The sequence below is a fragment of the Opisthocomus hoazin genome, chromosome 8 (assembly GCF_030867145.1).
Source record: "Opisthocomus hoazin isolate bOpiHoa1 chromosome 8, bOpiHoa1.hap1, whole genome shotgun sequence".
NCBI classification, from domain to species: Eukaryota; Metazoa; Chordata; class Aves; order Opisthocomiformes; family Opisthocomidae; genus Opisthocomus; species Opisthocomus hoazin.
Genome location: NC_134421.1, coordinates 16,107,884 through 16,128,944, shown reverse-complemented (window position 1 = coordinate 16,128,944; position 21,061 = coordinate 16,107,884). Strand labels below are relative to the sequence as shown.

At 59.6% G+C, this 21,061-nt stretch overlaps 2 protein-coding genes across 3 annotated transcripts; both read left to right on the top strand.

Annotated features, from left to right (window-relative positions):
• The first annotated feature begins 275 nt into the window (after positions 1–275).
• On the top strand, positions 276–10,962 carry NPTXR (neuronal pentraxin receptor). Its single transcript, XM_075427646.1, is given in 7 exon segments — positions 276–520; positions 522–874; positions 876–1,020; positions 7,870–8,092; positions 8,207–8,451; positions 8,745–8,924; positions 9,291–10,962. Coding segments are annotated over 7 exon segments (1,440 nt in total). The 5' UTR covers positions 276–451; the 3' UTR covers positions 9,516–10,962.
• Positions 10,963–16,028: 5,066 nt separating this feature from the next.
• On the top strand, positions 16,029–20,717 carry DNAL4 (dynein axonemal light chain 4). Of its 2 annotated transcripts, none has more exons than XM_075428525.1 (4): positions 16,029–16,074; positions 17,317–17,537; positions 18,279–18,362; positions 19,565–20,717. In XM_075428525.1, exons 2-4 carry the CDS (start codon positions 17,466–17,468, stop codon positions 19,727–19,729), a joined length of 321 nt encoding a protein of 106 aa, XP_075284640.1. In that variant the 5' UTR covers positions 16,029–16,074; positions 17,317–17,465; the 3' UTR covers positions 19,730–20,717. The 2 variants fall into 2 exon arrangements, with proteins under 2 accessions (XP_075284640.1, XP_075284641.1); XM_075428526.1 differs by having other exon boundaries at positions 16,045–16,089.
• Positions 20,718–21,061: the final 344 nt, after the last annotated feature.

Sequence of the window (21,061 nt, the reverse complement as noted above, 5' to 3'; positions counted from 1 at the left end):
GGTCCCGGAGAGGGGGGCGGCGGGGCGGGGTGTGGGGGGGGATCCCGGAGCGGGGCCGGGGCGGGGTGCGGGGGGGATCCCGGAGCGGGGTGTGGCGGCGTGGCGGGGTGCGGGGGGGGGCGGTGGCGGGGGGCGGGGGGGTCCCGGAGCGAGGTGCGGCGGCGGGGCGGGGTGCGGGGGGGTCTCGGAGCGGGGTGCGGTGGGGTCCCGGAGCGGAGGGCGGGAGCGGGGCGGGGCGCTGCGCTCGGCACCGCCCGGCAGATATAAGCGCGGCGCGGCGGGGCCCCGGTGCCGGTGCCGCTGCTGGTGCCGCGTCCTTCCCCGCCGGCTCCCTTCGGGCCCTCCGCCTGTGTCCCCCTCTCCCCGCTCCGTCTTTTCTCGCCGTCCGCGGGCTCGGGCCCCCCACGCCGCTGCCACCCTGAAGTTTCTGGCGGTGCTGCTGGCGGCGGGCATGCTGGCTTTCCTGGGGGCCATCATCTGCATCATCGCCAGCGTCCACCCGGCCGGCACGGCCGCGCCGCCCCCCCCCCCCCGCCGCCGACAATGACTCGGCCGCCGCCGCCCTCCTGCCCGCCGCCGGCACCGGGCCGGGAGCGCTGCACGGCCCCGCCGAGGCTCTGGCCAGCGCCGGGCCGCGCCTCCCCGGGGGGGCCCCGCCGCTCTTCAGCCGCTTCGTCTGCACCCCGCTGAGCGCCGAGTGCCCCCCCGCCGGCCCCGGCCCCGGCCCCGAGGAGCTGCTGGCCCTGCGGAGCGCGGCGGCCCAGCTGCGCCGCACGGCGCTGGAGCAGAAGGAGCGGATCCGCATGGACCAGGAGACCATCCGGGAGCTGACCGGGAAGCTCAGCCGCTGCGAGGGCGGCCTGCGGAACTCCCCCCCCCCCGGCTCCCCCCGCCGCCGCCGCCGGGCTCCGCGCCGCCCCGCGCCCCGCCACCATGGGCCACCCCCCCGCCGAGCCGCCCGCCGTGCGGGAGCTGGAGGAGGCCGTCCGCGCCCTCCAGGACCGCATCGACCGGATCGAGGTGCGAGGGATGCTCCCGGGGGTTGGGGGGGGGGAATGCTCCCGGGGGTCGGGGGGTTGGGGGAAGGGGGGGGATGCTCCCGGGGGTCGGGGGGTTTGGGGGGGGGGGGGATGCTCCGCAGGCACCGTTCCCCGGGACTGCGGCCACCTGCACCCCAAAACAGCTCTCGCCCCCCTTGCGGGGCTTCGGGGGGGTTGGTTCTCCTCTCCCCGAGCTCTCTGCCCCAGGGTGAGGGGCTCGCCCTCAGCCCTCCCCCTCTTCCCTCCGTGCAGGGTGGTCCTGAGAGGCCAGGGCTGCCCTGCTGTCCCCCCCAGCCTCACCCACCCCGCAGCATCTGCCAAGGCTTCCGTCGTCAACTGAGGGCCAGATCCTGCCTGTTAGCGGGAAGGCAGATCCCATCCCATCCCGTCCCATCCCACCCCGCCGCAGCTACGAACAAGGTCCTGTGCAGCCTGCTCTGGGTGACCCTACTTTGGCAGGGGGGTTGGACTAGATGACCCACGGAGGTCCCTTCCAACCCTGACCATTCTGTGATTCTGTGAACAGGACATCTCGCAGGGCGAAGCGCGGTGCCACCCGCTGCGAACCCAGCACCCCTTCCCCGGGCGGTGCGTAGGAGCTGGGGAGAAGGGGGCAGCCGGAGCCGCTCGCCGTGCCCATCGCTGCGGCGCCGGGCTCCTGGCACTCGGGACGCGCACCCGCGGTCCCCACTGCAGCGTCCGTGCAGTGAGTGCCCAGTGGGCCCATCCCCGGCACGCACACAAGCTGGTGGCACCGAAGGCTCCACGGCGATGCCCGGTATGGGGCCCACCGCAGGGCGCATGCGTGTGTCAATGTGTTTGGGCTGATGCGGGCTCGGCAGCCGCATGGGCCTCGGCAGAATTTGCGGGATGCAGCCGGGGCAATAGTTTGGGCACATGAGAGCTGCTGGAGGGGAGCTGTCTGCGTTCCCTGGGGGGTTTGCTCCGGGTGTCCCACCTTTTCTGGGGGTTGCCTTGTTCTGAGGTCTGCTGGGGGCCGGAGCCACCCACAAGGAGCCTCCTGCGAGTCCTCAACCTCCTCATCTTCCCGCTTGGTTCCCTGTTGCCCTCTCCACTCCTCCCTGGAGCGCAGAGCTGGGAGGGGGGACAGGCAGCACCCCGTGAGGTGCCTCTCCCCTTTGCCCTTCTGCCCCCCCTCACCGCAGCTGTGTGGGTGCAGTAGTGACGGGCCATGGGCGGAAAACTCAGAGACACTAAGGTCACAGGCTGAGAAACGAGACCGGGAGAGAGCGTTATTGTAGTGGTTGGAGATGTGGACAGAAAGATCGCAGAAAGAGGAGTAGAAAGACGATGGAAGGCAAGTTAACACGTGGACACGCGTAGGGGAAGAGCTGGGGACCGGAGGCAGCACCTGTGAGCTGCCAGGGCAGTGCGCACGCACGGAGACAACGCACACAGAGGCACGCGTGGGGATGCGCAGCCCGGCTGAGCGCGGTGCCGGGAGCCCCATGCAGCCAAAGGCAGGGACAGAGCCGCCCTGAAACCCTCCTGCAGCTCCAGAGAGACAAATTCCCGTGAGCAGGGCAACACAGTCAAGTTAAGGGATGCGCATGGAGACATCCTCACCCAGAAATAAAGGGGGGAGAAGACTAAGCCCCTGCACGCGCATACCTGTGTGCGCAGGAGGACCAGGCGATGCACGGTGGGACGGTGCCTGGCACATCAGTTTGAACCTCAGGGATCGTCGGGCCTTCAGCTGGTCTCCGGTTGCACTCTCCCCCTTCCCCGAGGGGCAGCAACACCCGTGAGCTGCCCAAAACCCTCTCCTGGGGCTCCTGGCCATGGCGGGAGGTGTGGGGTGGGAGGAGGGTGAAGCTCGCAAGGGCTGCAGCAGCCCGAGGATCCTGAAGCGATGCTGGGTTGAGGCTCACACACACGTGCCCATGGGGAAGCCGAGTGGTGCGGCACCAAAAACGTTCCCTTTCAGGGTGCCGAGGGTGCTCTGCGGGGGAGACGCAGCAGCCCGCCGCCCGCTGAGCCTGCGGGGTCGGGAAATAGGGCAGCGTGCCGCAGGTGGGCTGGATGCCACTGCCCTGGCTGTGACATGCAGGGGTCACACCTCAGCCGCGCAGTGGTGGTTGCCTGCGGCCCCCCTCCCTGCCTTGCTGTTCCCCCCCTCTATATGAGCAGACACCCCGAAACTTGACGGCGAGGTGCCTGCACCGCTCCATCCACCAGGGTGCCCCGTGGCATGGGGTCACCCCCAGCCCCGGCAGCTCTCCGAAAGGGAGGTGGTGGTCACCCCAAGAGGTGACTTGGATGGGGATGGTCCTGAGGTGACTTGGATGGGGACGGTCCTGGGGTGGCTGCCAGCACGCCGAGGGCTCGGTGAAACCCAGCAGGAGGGAGGGAAGGAGAGGAAACGCTGGCAAAGCCTGGAGTGACTTCGTCTCTGGAGAGGGATGACGCGAAATGCCATGGGCCCTCCTGGGAAGGCCACGTCCCAGGGCATCTCCCGGTGGGTTTGCCAGCTTGGGTTACTGCTGGAGGCTCCGGACCCGGTATTGCAGGGAGGCGGCTGGCGGAAGATCGCTGATCTAATCCGGGCGCTCTCAGCCCCGGCTGTAAGGCGTAACGAGATTTATTGATGCGCCGAGAAAACCTGTTAAGTCCTTTGATTCTTCATTTTGGTGGCGCGGCGGCAGGGTTTCCCCAGGCGGTGCAGGGAGGTCCCCCACGGACTTGCTCTTTGCCCGCTGCCATTTCGGCGCGGACGGGCAGGGACAGATTCCCTCACCTCCTCCAAATCCCCCCAAGGCATCCTCGTCCTTTCCTCCTGAGCAGCAGCCTGGCTGGGCTTTTTCCGCCCGGTTTTGAGGGGTGTCCCTCCGCTGCTCCCCCCACGTGCTCATGTCCGTACGCTCGGGTGCATCCTGGCACGCAGAGCCGGGGGCCCAGATGCTCCTTTTCCAGGCTTTGAATTACCGCTGCGAATGGAAACGGAGCGGTTTTGGAGGGAGGAGGGAATCGCCGCGGCCCCCTGGGCTGTGCCGGGGTGTAGACGCCCTGCTCTTCCCCGTCATCCCTTGGAGGGGGGGACAGCCCGGCGGGCCCTACAGGAGACCCGGCCTCAGCAGAGCCATAGCAGCCTGTTTGCTCCTCAGCCGCCGTGCGGCTGTGCCGCAGTGGCTGGCGACCTGGCTGCTGGTGGGAAACCCATGGGTAAGGGCGTGGAAAGGGGAGCGAGCCGGTGGCCTCCGGCAGAGTGGGGATGGAGACCCCCGAATCGTGACAGCCCCGAGTGAGGTCTGAGGGGGACGGGAATCGGCAGCCAGCTCTCCTCCTGTGAGGAGGAGGAGGGAAAGGCCAATGCATCCCTGCTCGCATCCTGCTCCGGGCAGTCCCTCCTGGAGTTTAATGACCCCCAAGCTCCTGCCTGGGTCCAGAAGGCTCCGAAAAGGTGGCCGGGTCCGAAAAACCCCGGTGCAGCGGGTGTGCCATCCTGCAGCAGTGAGCATCCCGCGGCGCTGGCCACGGAGGAGCTGCAGGCAGGCTGGGAGAGTTCTTGGGTCCAGGGAAGGGAGTGGGGCTGCTGTGTGCGCGCGCCCAGCTCAGCATCGTGATCCTTGGGATGCATCAGGGGCATCATCCCAGGGGCTTCGTCCTGCGGTCCTGCCCACCCCGTCCCAGCAGCTAAGGTGGGCACTTGCACGCCAGCGGCTGAGGGGGATTTGCTGGTGCATTAGTAAATGAGGCTCTGATCTCCTTACGTAAATCAATGTGAATTTGCCGACCGAGGGCTACAGCCTGAGCGAGCGCACGCCGACGTGGCTGCCCCGGTCCCGCGCCTCCCCCTCCCTGCTCCCCCGGCCAGCCGCTGACATTTAACGTGATTAATATTACCTGGCATCTTTCAATCTTTTTTGCCGGCTCCGGTGGCCAAAAAGCGTCGAGCGAGCCTCCCCCGCACCCGCTGCCCACTCCCCTGCTGCCTGCACGGCGGCAGATGGGAAGCCTGGTGCCTGCCGAACAGCCGGGGAGAAGGCGCTTCCCCCTCCTCTCCCCTCTCCAAAGGTCGTCGGTAGAAAACAGCTGCACAGCTAGCATTAATAATTTTGCAAATAATTCGATTTGGAATGAAGATGCTCGAGCGACAGCTCGGAGATGCAGAGGACGGTTAGGGGATGCGGCGCAGCTCAGCATCGGGGGGATCACCCGGCACATCCCAGCTGCCATGGGTGGGATGGGGAGGTCTGGTCTCCTGTCTGGCCGTGGTCTGGCTGCAGGGATGGGGACGGTGTCTGCTGGGATGCTCCTGGGACGATGGGGTGGCCCCCAAACTCTGTGGGATGAGGGTACCGGCTACATCCCTTGCCAGGAGGAACACGGGGTTAGCAATGGTTCGGCTGGCTGCACGAGTCCGGCTGTTGCTGCCCTGGCTGCCGGGCTGGAGGGGCCGGGGAGAGCTGGAGAGAGGGATGGAGCGGGAAAAAATTAGGAAAGGGGAAGGAATTGAGCAAAAGGGGAGAGACAGCGTGTGTGCGTGCGGAGGGGAGCATCAGGACGAGAGGCTCCAAAGCCAGAGAAATGAAAAAGCCGTAAGGGGAAAAGTTACAGAGGGAAGAAAATAGCAGCAGGGAGAAAAGCAGGAGGAAGGATGAGGTAAAAAAAGCGCTCAGTCACTACTGAATAATGTAGGGCAGGCTATCGGGGGCTAGCGAGAATGACAAAAGCTCCCAGCCTTTTCTTTTTTCGTCATTAACAGATGGAGCCGTGCATGAAAGCAGGGACGTAGGCTCCAAACCCGCAGCTCGAGCAATCAAAGCGTGCGGCAGACGGGAGCGCGCCAGCCTCCGCCACAGCCAGGCGGGCTGAAGGGATGAGAAAAGCTCTCGGAGCCCACGGAATGGGGACAAAGAGGCGAAGGTGACCCTCATCCCACCCGTGCTGCTCCCCGCCAACACAGCCAGCTCTGCTCGGACACGAGGGCGAGCGGCCCCGGTGGGAGTTATCCCTGCCGAGAGGATGGGAATTAACCTTTCCACTCACATTTCCTTCTCTCCCACCATCCCTCTCCTGCTTCTCAGCCGGCTGCACCGGCGGGTCCCCAAGACGTCCCCCCAAAAAAGGACTAAAGCCCCCTCCCTCTTGGCTAATTCCTCCCTGTTTTATGGAGACCAAAGGTAGGATGCACTTTGCCGGGCGCTTTTCCCTTCCCAAAGAGGTTTTGCTCTCCACAAGAGCATCCCCGGCACCGCCGGAGCAAGCTGGCAGCGAGAGCTGGCGTTTGGTCAGGGCTGGCAGATGTCCTCTGCACAGCCTCTCGTTTCTTGCTGGGTTTTGGTTCTCCACGTTGTTTTTCCTCACAAGACCTGTGGGTTTGTCCCGGCAGACCCCGCTGGAGGCTTTTCCAGACCCCAGGGCGTCACAGCTGCCCTCGTATTTGCAGCCTGAGTGTGTTCCTGCCCAGTGCAGGGCTATTCGTGCTCATGCCACCACCACCTTCTCGCACTTCCTCTCCCTGCTACCTTCTCCCTGCTGTTCCTGTCTGCCAAGGCTGCACCCTGCCCGGCCAAACCCAGCTTTCCTCCAGCCGTCCCCTCCCCTCCGTAGTTCATGATGGAGAGTAAAGATTGGGGGTGATATCGGCAGGCATTCCCCCCCTTCATCTTTCTGTGCATGATCATTGGGTCCTGTCCATCCTGGAAAAGCAGGATATAGGGAAGTGACCTTCTCTGGGCCAGCTCTGAGGCCTGGGGGGAACCTGTCTGATCAGCAGGGATGGCATCACCCTGTGTCCCACCAACACAAGCCATGCGAATGTCCAGGGCTGAAGCAGCCATGCAGAACCCTCTCGGTGCTGGAGCGGCCGTGGTGGCCCCTGCTTCAGCCTCTACCAAAGGTCTGGCAGAGGCCAAAGCAGGGGCCACCACATCCGCTCTGGCACCTTCAGGAAGGTCTGGCAGCATGGAGAAGGTGGTCGTCATCTTTCCAAGCCCATGGTAGGGAGCTTAACGCCCCAAGGATGTGGGGAAGAGAGAGGGCTGCTGTTTACAGAGAAACCCCAGGAGCGTGGCCAAGGGCCACCTTCTCCCTTCCAGCCTGGTTTTCTTCTAGCTAGGTTGGGCTCTCCCAGCGAGGTGGGATCTGGGGTCTTTGAAGGGTGCAGTAGCGGTTGGGAGCATCTTTGCCAGGTGCTGGATTTTGGATCAGCTGAGGGAAGAGTTTTGATCTGGGTTTTAATCCTGGCGGGACAAGATGTGCTTGACATCCTCGAGTGATGGTCATGTCTCGAGGACCGAAGGAGCTACCAGTGGCCCCACTTCTCTGTGGCTTTCTAATGGCCTGGGAGAGGCTGGCTTACGCTTACGGAGAGCTACCTGCCTGACCTGGCACGGGTGCGCGCACCCCCGCACGCCAGCTGAGCCGGGCTAAGAGGATTACGGCCCCGTTAAGTGATGTTAACGTGCTGACCGTGGCAAAGCAGCCCCATGCGCGGTGGGGAAGGGGAGCTCCAAGCTCCTTCCCATGTTGTCTCCTCCTCGTGGGAGGCCACCCGTGGGAGCAGAGCAAAGGGATGACCTGAGAGCCCGTGCGTCCCGTCCTTGCTCTGTCTCTGAAGCGGTGGAAAGCCATGAAGAGCAGCCAAGGTTCGTTTCACAGTAACAAACTCAATAGAGGCTCTGAGAGGGGAGGTACAAAGTCAGCTGGAGGCTCTTGGAGAAGACCCCAGTGTGGATGTGGGGGTTGTGGTCGCAGCAGTCCCTGGGGTGGTGCGGGCTGGGCATGTCCTTATTTAACCCCTCATGGTGACACTGCGCTGACTTTTCTCTTTTCTCCCTCCTTTCCCCTCTGTCGCCGAGTGCAGCAGGAGCTGCCAGCCCGCACCAATGGCTCGGCACCCACCACCCCGGCCCTTGCCCGTGATGCCCTCCACACCAAGATGGAGCAGCTGGAGGAGCAGCTCCTCTCCAAGATCCTGACCCTGCAGAAGGAGCGCCAGGCCACCAGCACCGACCGCAGCCAGCAGCAGCACGACATCGAGAAGGAGCTCAACTCCCTCCAGAACCGGGTGAAGGAGCTGGAGCACGGTGAGTCCTGCCCGACGGGGATGGAGGGGGTGGGGGGTGAGTCCTGGGACAAGCCACCCTCATCCCAGCAATGGGTGCTGACCCTCCTCTGTCCTCCCCACCCTCGGCATGCAGGACCACCAGGCTACAGCCCTCCCGACGCCTTCAAGGTGACCATCCCAGTGCAGAACAACTACATGTATGCCCGCATGAAGAAGAGCTTGCCGGAGCTCTATGCCTTCACCATCTGCATGTGGCTGAAGTCCAAGGCCCTGGCGGGGCTTGGCACCCCTTTCTCCTACTCTGTCCCAAGCCAAGCCAACGAGATCGTGCTGCTGGAGTGGGGCACCAACCCCCTGGAGCTGCTCATCAATGACAAGGTCAGTCCAGCCGCAGTGGGGATGGGAGGGAGGCCCTGCTGTCATCTCCTGTGCTTCACCCCTCCTGGGAAATGACGCTCCTGGGGGAGCCGGGGTGGAGGAGCTGGGAGGAAGGGGCCTGGGGTGGAGGGGGGAGGCGGAATGATGAGGAGGATGGGGAGGACGGCTCGCCAGGGTGGGTTTTGAGAGGGAGAAGCAGTGTGGGGTGCGCCGCTTGCTCTGAGAGGGGCTGGGGGACACCAGGGTCCTCTGGCAGTCCCGCTGAGTGCTGGGCTCTTGTTCTTCTCGCGAAGGTTGCTCAGCTGCCGCTGAGCCTGAAGGACAAGGCCTGGCACCACGTCTGCGTGGCATGGACCACCCGGGACGGCAAGTGGTCGGCATACCAGGACGGTGAACAGCGGGCTGCTGGCGAGAACCTGGCCTCCTGGCATGCCATCAAGCCCCAGGGCATCATCATCCTGGGTCAGGAGCAGGTACGTGCCGGCCCGACACCGAGAGCCGCCGGTTTGCATCACTCCGGTGTGAAGCCAGCCGGTGGGGCAGCCCCAGGATGGGGCAAGGGCAAGGGGCTCTCCTGCCCGCTCGTCCGAACTGTGGGCGGGCCACGTGAGCTCACTGTCTTCTCTTCCCTCTCTCCATCCCTCTGTCCCCCATTTTCTCCCCTCTTTGTCTTCTTGCGTGTCTCCCACACATCCATCCCTTCCCTCCCTTGCCATTGGACATCTTGTTCCGCTTCCACCCAAACCTCTCCCTCTGCTCCCCGCCCTGTTTGCCCGCTGGATGCGTGTCCCTTCTCCCATCCCCATCCCTGTCCCACCACCGCTCCCACTCTTTCCCAGGACACACTGGGCGGCCGCTTTGACGCCACGCAGGCCTTCGTGGGGGAGCTGGCACAGTTCGGCGTGTGGGACCACATGCTGGCGCCGGCGGAGATCCTGGGCTTGGCCAACTGCACCTCCCACCTCCAAGGCAACGTGATCCAGTGGGACGACCAGGCGGTGGAGGTCTTTGGGGGCGCCGGCAAGGCGGGCTTCACCGCCTGCGAGGAAGGGAGGAAGGCGTGAGCCCTCCCCTCACCCCCTCCCCAGTGCCAAGGAGCCCGGTGGCAGCCCCGAGGCAAGGAGCCCCTTTCTCCCCTCCCAGACCACCGAGCTTTGCTGGGGTGACGCTCGAGCCTCCCGTGCCGGTGTCCCAGGAGGAGGGGGGGGGGCCTAGCAGCCTACCGCTTGCCCCTGCACCGGTGGCATGTCTTGTCCCCCCTCCCGGCACGTCTGCCCCCGGGTCTCGCCTTGCCCCGTTTCTGTTTCGGGAGGACCTCGCCATACCTGCAGGTGTCTCCGGGATGGCGAGGGTCCCTGCCTTGTCGGCCCCAGCAGAGAGTGGGAAGGAGACCTCCATCTGCCCCAGGCGGGGTCCAGCCTCGGTGGGCTGCAGGCGTGTGGGCACACCTCGAGCATATCCCCTTTCCTTATTTATTTCTAGCTCCTCGCTGTCTGGATTTGTGAGCCTGTACTCCACATGAGCCCAAAGGCTCGGCTGGGAGCATCTTCCCCTCCGGCCCCATCCCCTCGTCCCCTGCCCCCCTGGTTTTTCAAGCGCGGCCCCGGGGAGGCCGAGGGAGCATGGCGGAGGGTCGGCGGTGCGGCGTCCCCCCCTCTGCACCCCTTCTCCTGCCTCCACTGCCAAAGGGGAGTCCAGGTGCTGAGGCAGAGGGAAGCAGAGCGGGAGTCCCCCAGCCGGGGGGTCAGCTGGGCACCGAGAGAACAGGGGGAAGGGGGCAAGGCATCTGCCCCCAGCCCCGGCCGAGGAGGAGGGAACGCAGCACTGCCATCAAAAGGAACGAAAGCAAGAAAAAAAACGAGACAGAGGATGGTGGTGGCCGGAGGACCCCTGGCATCCATCCCCCAGCCTTTTGGGCACTGAATGGAGTTGCTGCCCTCACCTCTGCCTGGGGTCCCTGCCAGGGGAGCTGGGGAGGAAGAGGGGTGGGAGGATGATGGGGTGGGCTGGTATGTTCCCTGTGGAGTGCCTGAGAATATGCTGTTTCCACGCCGTGTGGTCACCAACACCTTGATACGTGAGTGTGTGTGTGTGCCTGGAGAGGCGGGGGGGTTATTTTGGGGGTCTCATGGTTGCTTCATGCTGTGTCCAGCTTCCAGTGCCCCCCCCCACCCCACGTCCCACTTTGTGCTTTCAGCGACGGCTGCCCCCCAGCCCGGGGGAGGCAAAGTGGGCAGAGGGGACAGCCCCTCTGCCCCGTGTCCCTCCCCGTGGGGTCCCCGCCAGCGGTGGGGCGGCTCGGCCTGCCGGGGGGGACACGGTGGGAACAGGGCACAGCCCTCGTGCCAAGTGGGAAACACTGTGACCTTCGCACACCCCACCAAGCTGCCCCCTCTTCCTCGCTCGCTTTCTCTAATGCACGTTCGTGAAAGGGGCCCCCGACACGCGCCCGTGTTGGGATGTTTCTTTTGTAAAGCTGATTGTGGAAAATAAATGTGGCGTTTTCTGTTCTGTTTCTGTTTCTCTCGTGGGGTGCAAGGTCACTGCAGGGGATGGAGGGGACCAGCCAGTCCAAGCCGAGGTGTCCTGGCTTGGGTGGCATCCCCGGAGGGAGCCAGATGACCTGCAGCTGCGTGGCTGGCGTTACAGAAATATCACCACAAGCGTCTGGGAATTGTTGCCCCGGGGAAGGGTGTCACAGTTTGGGCACCTCTCATCTACCCAGTTGTGGAGCAGCACAGGGTAGATGCTGATGCTGGGGGAAGCACCTCTCCACGGAGGAGGACCCCCCATCCTGACAACGGGGAAGCAGAAACCAGCGGGAAATCATGGCCTCCAGGTCAGACCGTGACGGCGAGGAGCTCATGTGGAGTATAAATCTAGTTAAGTACTAGTAATGAGTTCCTGACCTAGCTAGGCACGAGCTGGTTCACCCTCGGCACAGCTCTTGGAGCTGCCTATGTTAGAGCAACCTGTGGCCAGGTCTGCATGATGCTTTTGCCACTCAGTGGGTCCCGTCCCTCCTAGGAAAGCCACAAGCTCACCGATATTTGGGGAAACCAGAGCATAAAGTCAGAGGAGCCAGCTTTCTCCAGGGCCCTGCCGCTGCTGGTAGGGTCTCCTCACTGAGCCAGAACCGTCCCCACGGCTCCCGCTGCTCCTTCTGGAGGGTGTTTAATGCCATAAAACAAAGTCTGGGGCTCTCACCTTCAGCCCTTCAGCACGTGTCCTCAAACTTCAGGGGTTTTTGTTTGATTAAAAAAAAATAACTCCGAGTATATACTTCAGCTGAAGCATACGGTTAAAGGCTTTGCTGAGCTGGAGGTTCAACCCCATCACTAGCAGGAGAGGGTTCAACAGGTGACCTTGTGCGCCCAAATAACACCAGCATAATTAGGAAGGATGACACCTTTTGGAGGAGGAAATGTCCAAAACCATTGCTGGGGTCCCAGACTTAGGAGGAGGTAAAATTGGGGGTGTGCTGGTCCAGAAGACCCTCCTATAAAAATGCAGGAACCCTGCAAGGGGACTTTTGGGGCTGCTGGCCAAGGCAGAAGACATGCGGGAGGCTGAACAAGGATGGAAACATCCTGGCTGCTGGTGTAGGCTATTGGCACAAAACCTGTTCCTCCGGAGCTCAGAAACCCATCCCACGCCGAAATCTGTGTGAACTCCCCTCGGAAAAGCAGGAACACAGGGGACAGCAGGAGATGCTCAGGCAAGGACTTCAGCGCTGCCCTCTGCCTCCCCCCCAGATGATGCTGGCGCGATCCCAACCCCAGCCATGTCCCCGGGATGCGTGGATCCGTCACTGCTAGGACGGGAGAAACCGGGGAGCCCAGCGGCACAGCTTCTGCAGAGTGACTTCCCCTCAGCCCCGAGGGTCACAGCCAGTTGGGCAGACTGGGGCGGGGAACACGGGAAAACTTGATGTAATTTATCCAGACATTTTAAAAGCTTACGGCAAATGCCTCCGTATAAGGCTCTTCAAGAGCCAGAGGCATTACAGAGAGATTAGAAACTGGTTGGGAGACAGAAAATCATGAGTAGGAATAAATATTTGATTTCCATCCTGCCCTGGCTCTCTGCGGGAAGCGGTGGCGGCTTCCCACCCACATGGGGACGAGGAGAGCAAGAAGGGACCATTTATTTTTGGTGAGCCGAGCCTTGCAAGAGCTGCAAACCTGTGACAGGGCTTAAAAGGTGGAGGAGACAACAAATCAATGGCGGTGCTGGCTGGAAGGAGCAATTACGACGACTCACGCGTATTGCTTGCTTCTAAATTAACCAGGAGCACTCAGGAGAAGACCCGCGTCTCTCTAAGGGCAGCTGGTTGGAAAACAAGCTGCCAGAGGTGCAGGCTCTGCCTCCCTGGGGACATGGGCAGCCCTGGGACCCCCGCCTCGGGGAGCTCCCATGCTTCCCAACACCCGCAGCACCGTCTTTGTGCTCGCAGGTCGCAGCTCCCTGTGGCACGTCAACCTCCCGGTCCTCTCAAACCAGGTCAAGCCAGCCCACACTTTGTCCCCAGGCGGCGATGCTTCCGAAGCCCCCGTTACCTGTGCTGCCCTAGCAATGGCGGGGGGTGGCTGCCTTAATTGCCTCCTTGAGCCTCTCCGTCCTGCCGGGAGCCTCCTCCGCTCTCTCCCGGAGCCAGGAAGGCTCATTAAGGCTCGTGCGGCGCTTGCACGGGGAACACGCCGTGCTTCCAGAGCTGCTGGCACAGGAACGGCTGCAAGTGCTGCGGCAGCAGACATTACTACAGGCAGCAGCCGCTACTAGAGGTAGTAGTTAAGGGCACCGCCTTGCCCAGCAGACCAAGGGATCCGGCTGTCCCAAAGCAGGTTGCTCTCTCCTTCGGAGCAGAGGAGCTGGGCTGCTTTCAGCTGCCACCCATTCCTGTGCACTAGTGTTGCCTTCCCTGAGCTGAACACAGTGCGGCGGGTCTGATCCCAGCAAAATTTGGCTTTAGCATCCCCCCCTGGGCTGCCTGAGCACTCCTTCTTCCTCCGGAAAGCTGCGACCGTCTTACCCACCTCAGCATGCCCCGCATCCCCAGCCCAGGTCCTTTGGTACTGCCCGAGGCGGTGCCGTCCCTGGGCTGCGGCCGACAGGCCGGACAGCAATCTCTGACCCCCTGCTTTATCGCAGAGAGGAAACGGGACACGGCAGGGCCTGTGCCCACAGGGACGATGGGGAGCTCCCAAAACCTGGCCAGAAGCAGACAAGAAAAGAGAGTCTGTAGGTGCCCTCTGCCTGACGAAGAGTCAGCCTGCCGTCCGCTCTCCTACCGTGAGCGATGGAGACGGCTAAGAGTCGGCAGTATATATACGCGTATATTTTGCAGTTGGTGGTTACATTTCTCAGCTAAGCAGTACAACACAATCTAACGTCGTGTGGCAAACGGCACATCTTTGTTTTAATGCATTTCACTGTGACTGCCACAGACAAAGGATTGAGTGAGTTTCCACTTGTGACCGGTGGTGAATAAGAAAGGACCAGCCAGAGCAGAGCAACGATCACAGCTCCTTACGGACCCAGAGGTGTGGATCAGACCCTTGCTCTGGACTTGCCTTCGCCTACAGATGGGCAGCTGGTCGCTCGGTATGGAAACTAAAGGCCAGGTAATGTGACGCCAGCCATACGGCTGCCTTTTGCGCTAGCAGCTAAGGGACCAGTACATGACCTGTGGTGGCCCAACAAGGCTCTGTCTGGCTTGAGGTGCTGTAGAGAGGCAGCCCACGGAAACCTGGAGCTTGAGGGTCCAGAAACGAACCGCCCACGCTTTGCTAAGCCATAGCAAATGTGGCCAGGCCAGCGGGATGCTCTCCTTCCTCAGGGGAAGGAGAGGCTGCACCTCTACCCTGCAGCCCCACTCCATCAGCCACCACAATCACAAAAACCATGGCGTTCCTATCTTTGGACCCTCTGCAGTTTTAGGTCTGGCCATTTTTCCTTAGCTTTTCACCTCGGAGCCGCTGTTGAATAATCCTTACAATCTGTCCCAGCATTTCCCCGAGGGAAACACTCCCTGGGGATACGCTGATCAAAACCAAAGCACATTTAATTGAAGCCAGAGTCACGCACGCATGCGCGCTCCCCGCCACCAGCCACACGAACAGAGGCACACACACACAAACACACCAGCTCGCGCCGACTTGCTGCTTAGTAGCAAAAGTGGGTGAACTACACAGGGATTAAAGCATTTAAAAAACCACAGCAAGAATACGATGCTTGAAAGCGCTACGTCCCTGGAGAGATTAGAGTAGCTGCCTGGAGATAAAGTAATGATGACGGAAAGATCCTCTTCCTCGCAGAGGTTCTATTCCTAATTATCTCCCTTGAAAAGAAAGGAAAAAAAAAAAATATGATCTGCCAGCTTTTATCTGTCTCTCGACAATTTTAGCTCTGCGCCTGCCTCGTTGCAAGAGGCCGATGCTTGCCGAAAGGAGGAAGGAGAAGGAATAGGCTCAGGAGGTAGGAGCAGTAAGATAACGAGGGGGACAGGAGGCAGAGCTTCATTTCTGTCACCACTGGCAGCAAAAGCAAAGGGAAAGATGAACAATCACTGCAGCGTTGTCTTCCTGAGCCCAGAGATGGCTCTGCTGCCTCCACCACTGCTTTGTCAGGCAAAGGACAGCCAGGAGGTCTGATTCGCTGTTACGCCAGCGAAAGAGGCAACAAGCATCCTCCCTACAGCTATGGGAGATTATGGCGAGGGAAGAGGACTTCTTCCGGAGCTGGCAGGGGCAGGAGAGGGCCCGGCTTGTACCTCCCCCGCTCTTTCCCTTCTCAGACAGCTGGACAGCCATTCTTCTTTCAGCAGCCAGCCAGGACTGACCAGGGCTCAGATATACGCCAGCCAGACCACGCGGAAGGTCTTGTCCACAAGGCACCCTGTGAGACAAGGATGGGCCTGGGCAGAAACTGCGGCATCACGCCCAGCAGCCGGAGTTTTGCGCAGGAGAAGACTTCCCCCTCAGTATCATCCTGGAGCTTGATGCTTCTCCATCTGTATTAATTTCAGGCAAGTAAAACCCCCAGGGAACTGTTGTAAGCCCTGGTTTAGAAGCAACCAGCGTTTGGCCAGCGGGATGCCGAGGCGGAGATAAGGAAGAGCTCAAACAGAGAGCAGAGACAAGGCAAACCTCAACCGGACATCGCAAATGAAAAGGCCGTGGAGGGCGAGACGGAGTTGGTGTGACGGGAGCTGCTCGCAACCTCCTGACCCGCCCTCACCCTCCCGGGGCCATTTTCTCCTTCTCTCCAGCTGCATCAACGGGCGGCCGTGAGAGCCCGCCCCTCCCATACAACGAAAACACACTAAAACCCCCCCGAATCGCCCCAAACCGCTCCAGCATTTGTCCCTGTTGTTTACAACACAAAGCAGAACCCAGCCCCAAAGGGGTTTTAAGCCAGAAAAACATTAGGCCTCCAGGTACCAGGCCGCCGCCCCAAGCCCCCGCGCGATGACCGGCACAGCAGGCTGCCAATCAGGCACGCCCGGCCGCGCGCTCGTGTCCAATGGAAGGCGAAGTGGGCGGGACTTCCTGCGCCGGTTGCTATGACAAGCGTTGTTCTTCCTTAGCAACGGGCGCTGGGGCGGCGGTGCGGGCTGCGGAGGTGAGGTCGCACCCGGTGCGTCCCCGCTTCCTTCTCCCCTGCTCCCCCCCGGGGCTGCTGGCCGAGCCCTTCCCTTCCGCCCCGCGGGGCTGAGGGCGGTGGGCCGGCGGGAGGGGGGCTGCTTCGGGTGTGCGGCCTGCTCGGACCGGGTGCCCCCAGGCCCGCACTCCTTGGCCGGGACTGGGGGGGGGGGGTGCTCCTCCATGCCGTGTGTCCTCCCGCCCCGGTGGCTCCGATCCCGGCCACTCCATCTCCCGCAGCTGGGCTGTGATGTGCCTTTCCGGGCCCGGTCCATGGCCCTGGGCACGTCTTGGGGGGGAAGCTGGGTGTTGAAGTGGCTCCCGGGGTTTGCCCCGCTGCAGGGAGGCTGGTGCCAGCCGGGCCGTGGTTTTGTCCTGTGGAGCTTGTGGTGGAGATATCTATAGGTCGTGCTGTCACTTGAGTGATGGCTGGTAGCCTGTTGGACTTGGGGCTTTAGCCAGCATCTCTACATGCTCAGCATAAACGCTTCGTCTGTGTGGTGTTGCCTGGCACCATGTTTGTTTTGTTTTCCCTTTAATATGGAGTCACCCTTGCTTCCTGTGGGTGGGAGAGGAAGGTGCTTTGTTCTGGGTGAGCGAAGCAGAGGGTAGACCACGGTGAAACATTCTGAATCTGCCAGTGCTGTGCCTTGGTGTTGCCCACGTAGAAGCCGGTTGGTAATTAGGACCAGAGGCATGGTCCAGTGCTTTCCTATAGGGCCTTCCCCAGCTCGGGGGTGTGAGGAGCAAGTGCCCCAAAACAGACCAAGATGTTCCTGTTAAGCATCTCTGTCTGGACATGTACGCTGAGCAGGCTCCTAAAATACTGTTACCCTTTGCTTTTCATGTGCAGTTTGAAACCCTTGCTGATAATAGCATCCTGGCAAAATCCTTCTGGAATTAATCAATAGACGTAACAGCTGAGGTGTTGTTCCCCCATCCCTTGTAGGAAGCAATACCCTGATTTGGCTCTTCCCTCAAGCTGGATTGGCCCTTCTGGGAACAGCTGTGCTCTTGAAGCCTCGTTTATGGAAAATTATACATTTTTAAAATTTGTTTGCGTTAATGGTCTGTAAGACAGCTCTCTAAGTGCGTGTCATGTGTAGATGGTACTGAGAAACAGTAAGTAACTGAGATGGGACAATATTCTTGTAATAACTTGGTGTTTCATTTTAATTCAAAGCATTCTTCCTCTTTCCTGTGTTTGTTTTTGTTCAAGCAGCATCCTCCGCGGAGAGAAGTTTCCCCTCCTGCTGAAGCTGCGCTGCCCGTGTCCTCAGAGCCACGTTCCTCTCAGCTGTCTATGCCATAGCACCTTGCTGAGCTCCAGACAGCCACTCCGCCCATTCCTGGGGTCACTGTGGAAGGACAATGGCAGACACTGGGGAGGGGAAAAAGGAGGAGGCTGATTACAAAAGACTTCACAGCTTTCCGCTGATTAGGGTAAGAAGAGGGATGGTTTATGCATCTGCCAACATTGTAGATATGAAATTCTACCTTCATTCTTACCAACTTTCCAAACTAAATTTTCTCCCACTGAGTAGCTGTTGTGAGAACATGCACCATTGTTCCCACCATCGGCCAGCGGAAGCCTGGGTCAGAGTGATCTGTCTGATAGATTGGAGCCCTCTCCTGTGTTCTGGATACAGCTTCATTTTTTTTTTTTCCTAGAGGAGCTGGAGTGAAAGATCTTGCTAGCCAAGCCAGATATCAGCAGTGGAAGAAAAGGCTGTGTAATTTAGACTTCTCTGTTATGCTTATAACTATAATTAAGGACTGTGGTTGGAGCAGTATTAGCACGCTTTCCCTTCATCTTGTAACAAAAAAACTGACAAATGTATTTATCTCCTCCCTTAAGTTGTGGTGTTTACTTTAACGCTAGCCTTAATGCTAGGTAGAGAAGAATTCTGCACTGGCTGGAGTCAAGGGGTCAGCTGTAATGCAGTGAGCCATTTTCATATTTACCATTGTCTGAAACGGTGGAAATGCTCGGTGTACTGAAAAGCCCTTGTTGCTGGTGATGCCCCCCCACCTTGAAGCAAGCATTAGAAGTCACAGGGACTTTTGCCCATGCTCAGCAGACTAGGCCCCCACTATAGCCTGGGCAAAGTAAGGGCTACTTACTGTTGTCCTGTGTCTAGCTTTTCTTCTGCTTAGTTTCTCTTGCTTGTTTGCTCTTTCCAGCACACAGACATGCCGGAGGAGATGCGTGTGGAAGCCATGGAGCTGTGTGTCACGGCGTGTGAGAAATATGCTACCAACAACGAGGTACTAGCCAAATCCCGAAATGGCCAGGCTTCAGTTACTGCGGCTTGGGGAACCTGCAGGAGTGGGCCTAGGGGTGTGGGACAGAGTGGGACAGATCCTGACATCCCATTCCTCTCCTTTGGCACAGAGCAAGGGCAGAAGGTGGCAAAGAGCTTGGCTAGATCTCAGATTCGGTTCCCTTTGTCAGCAAGATCTGTAGTAGTACTTTGCTTTCATGCAGGAAGCAGAGATTAGTAGTGATGCTGCCTCCCAAACCTGACCTCTTTCCTGGTCCTCCCTTGCCTGTGACATGCTTCCACTCTGCTCATAAAATGCGTGTGTCCTGAGGGCTTGGTTCAGAACTGTGTGGAGATGGGCCCTTCCTGTCTGTTCTTCGGGGTTGAGCAAGGTTGTCCCCACCAGAGTGGGGAAGAGACTCTTGTTTTGGGGGTGAGCACATGAAAGTCTTTGAACCTTTAGGTATAGTCTGTCGAGTCTTCCCTCTTGGCTTTCAGCCCCCTGAATGAAATTACTGAGACCATGTAAACGGGGGGGTGATGTGGAAGTTACGATCTTTGGAAGGTTGCCCTTAACTCTGAGAGCCAAAGATAAAGGAGAACACACCTTGCTCCGTGGGCAGGGCACAGACTGCTTGCAGCAGGTTTGTGCTGCAGCAAGGCAGAGCTATGAAGTGAGAGATTCCTTCTGTCCCGTCCTGCCTCAGACACCGCATGTCACTAAAATTTTCTTTTCTCCTTTTTTAGATCAAGCAGGGTGTGATCTGGGAGAAGCGAGCCTTCTAAAAGTCAGCCTAGTTTCAGTGTTTTAGTAATTAGCTGGAAGAAAAAAAATGGACTCCTGTAAAAATAGCCGCAGCTTAGTGACCTGAATCTCCTCTCACGCTCGCTGCACCCAGCATAACTCCATCAGCACCTAAATGAGAGCTCTTGCTTCAGACTGCGTGAACAAGAGCAGTGGTTGCGAGATGCAGCTCTTTAATTTCTCCTAGCTGCTGTGTCAGGGGCTGCTGAAAACAGGGAGACCTGTTTTCCCTGGGGCGTAGTTCTGGGGAGCTCCCAGTTCCTGCAGTGCAGCTGCCATACCTGTTGCCTGTGGCTTCAGTAGTCTTTTTTTAAAGGGAGAAGAAGACGAGGGGGGTGTTTGCATCAAAGCTCGCGGCTTGCTCTGTCTCACCTTACACTCTCCTTCTTAACATTATCCAGAGCGCAGCCAAGATGATCAAAGAGATGATGGACAAGAAATTTGGGTCCTCCTGGCACGTGGTGATTGGGGAAGGCTTTGGCTTTGAGATCACTCACGAGGTGAAGAATCTGCTGTACATGTTCTTTGGTGGCAGTCTGGCCGTGTGCGTCTGGAAGTGCTCCTGACATCTGGCCAGGACCCAGACTCGCTGCATACAAGAGATTTCTTCCTTCTCTTGACAGGTTTTGTACAATCTGGAGGTGGGGCTTTATTTTTAATAGTTAAGCGTCAAGACTGTTTTTTTTTCATACTGACGTAACAGTTCCGTGGGATACAAATAGTTGGTGCGTGCGTGCATATAAACTGGCTAAGCTGTCCTGTCCTTGCTGGTGGGATTTCTCATCTGCCCGTGGCTCTTCCCTTGGTGTTTGAGCCGAAGCAGGAAGGAGGTGGGAAGTAGGTAATCTCACGACACGCTGCAGAGCCGTACGGCAGCGCTGGGAGGGGAAAGCGAAAGAGAAAAGGTGCTATCTAGCCCTGTGGGTTTTGGTTTTTTTTTCCCTCCCACTTCCACACTACGTCCTCTCTTCTCTGCCTTCCCCACTACCCTGTGGTACGGCTCTGACCAGAACCTGCCTCTCCTCTCTCTGTACACCGAGAATGCCTTCTTCCCCCCTTCGAAGATGTCCGTACAGAACTGGCAGTGCCAAGGGTCTCCCTTCAGGCTGCCCGTGGAGGTGTTAGCCATGGGGAAGCAGACTCGGCTTGCCCTTCCCCACTTCTTTTGGCAGGGTGCAGCAGCTGAGCTGCCTGGGCGTAGGAGGTTGCTATGCAAACTGCCCCCTCCTTTCTCACCCACCGCACGCGGAGCTAGCATGAAAACACAGGCGGCTGGTGACGATGCCTGGGGAGTGGGTGAGAACTCTTCGTAAGGCTCGAATGCCTCCCTGTCAGTTCTTGGGGGTGTTGCAAGTGCTGTGTACTTTCAGCATCTTGTTTGGAGGCTGGTAGAGGAAGGAGGCTCCATGTGAGATATCACTTGGTCATCAGAAACCCAATGTCTTTTTTGGACTTGCATTCTTTTAGCCTGTTTCATTTTTTTTAAAGCTGTCAGTGTTGGAGGATGGAATGAATCTAATTGAATGTTACGTATATGGCTTATTTATATAAACCTGGGGAACTGTGTTTTTACAATAAAAATTTAGTAAAATGTCCTTTTCTGTGTGCGTTCTAAAATGAAACTCCCAAAGTGGAGGAGGAGGAGGAAAAGCAGTTCAGGAAACGTGGAAGTTAAGTAAGCAGTGGTGTAGCTCGGGTGGAGGACAGTGGTGAGTCTCCATCCCGTGTGATTCCTGGGTGACTCGCGGGCCCCAGAGGTGTGCTCTCCTCCTCCCTGTTCGGTTTCTTTCACTGTCACAAGCAGCGATGCTGAGGAAGGTTGCCAGCCCTGTAGTGCTGCTGGTGTGCCCGTGTCCTCTGCCCAGCCAGTGAGCCTCTGCTCTGACCTTCAGCACCTC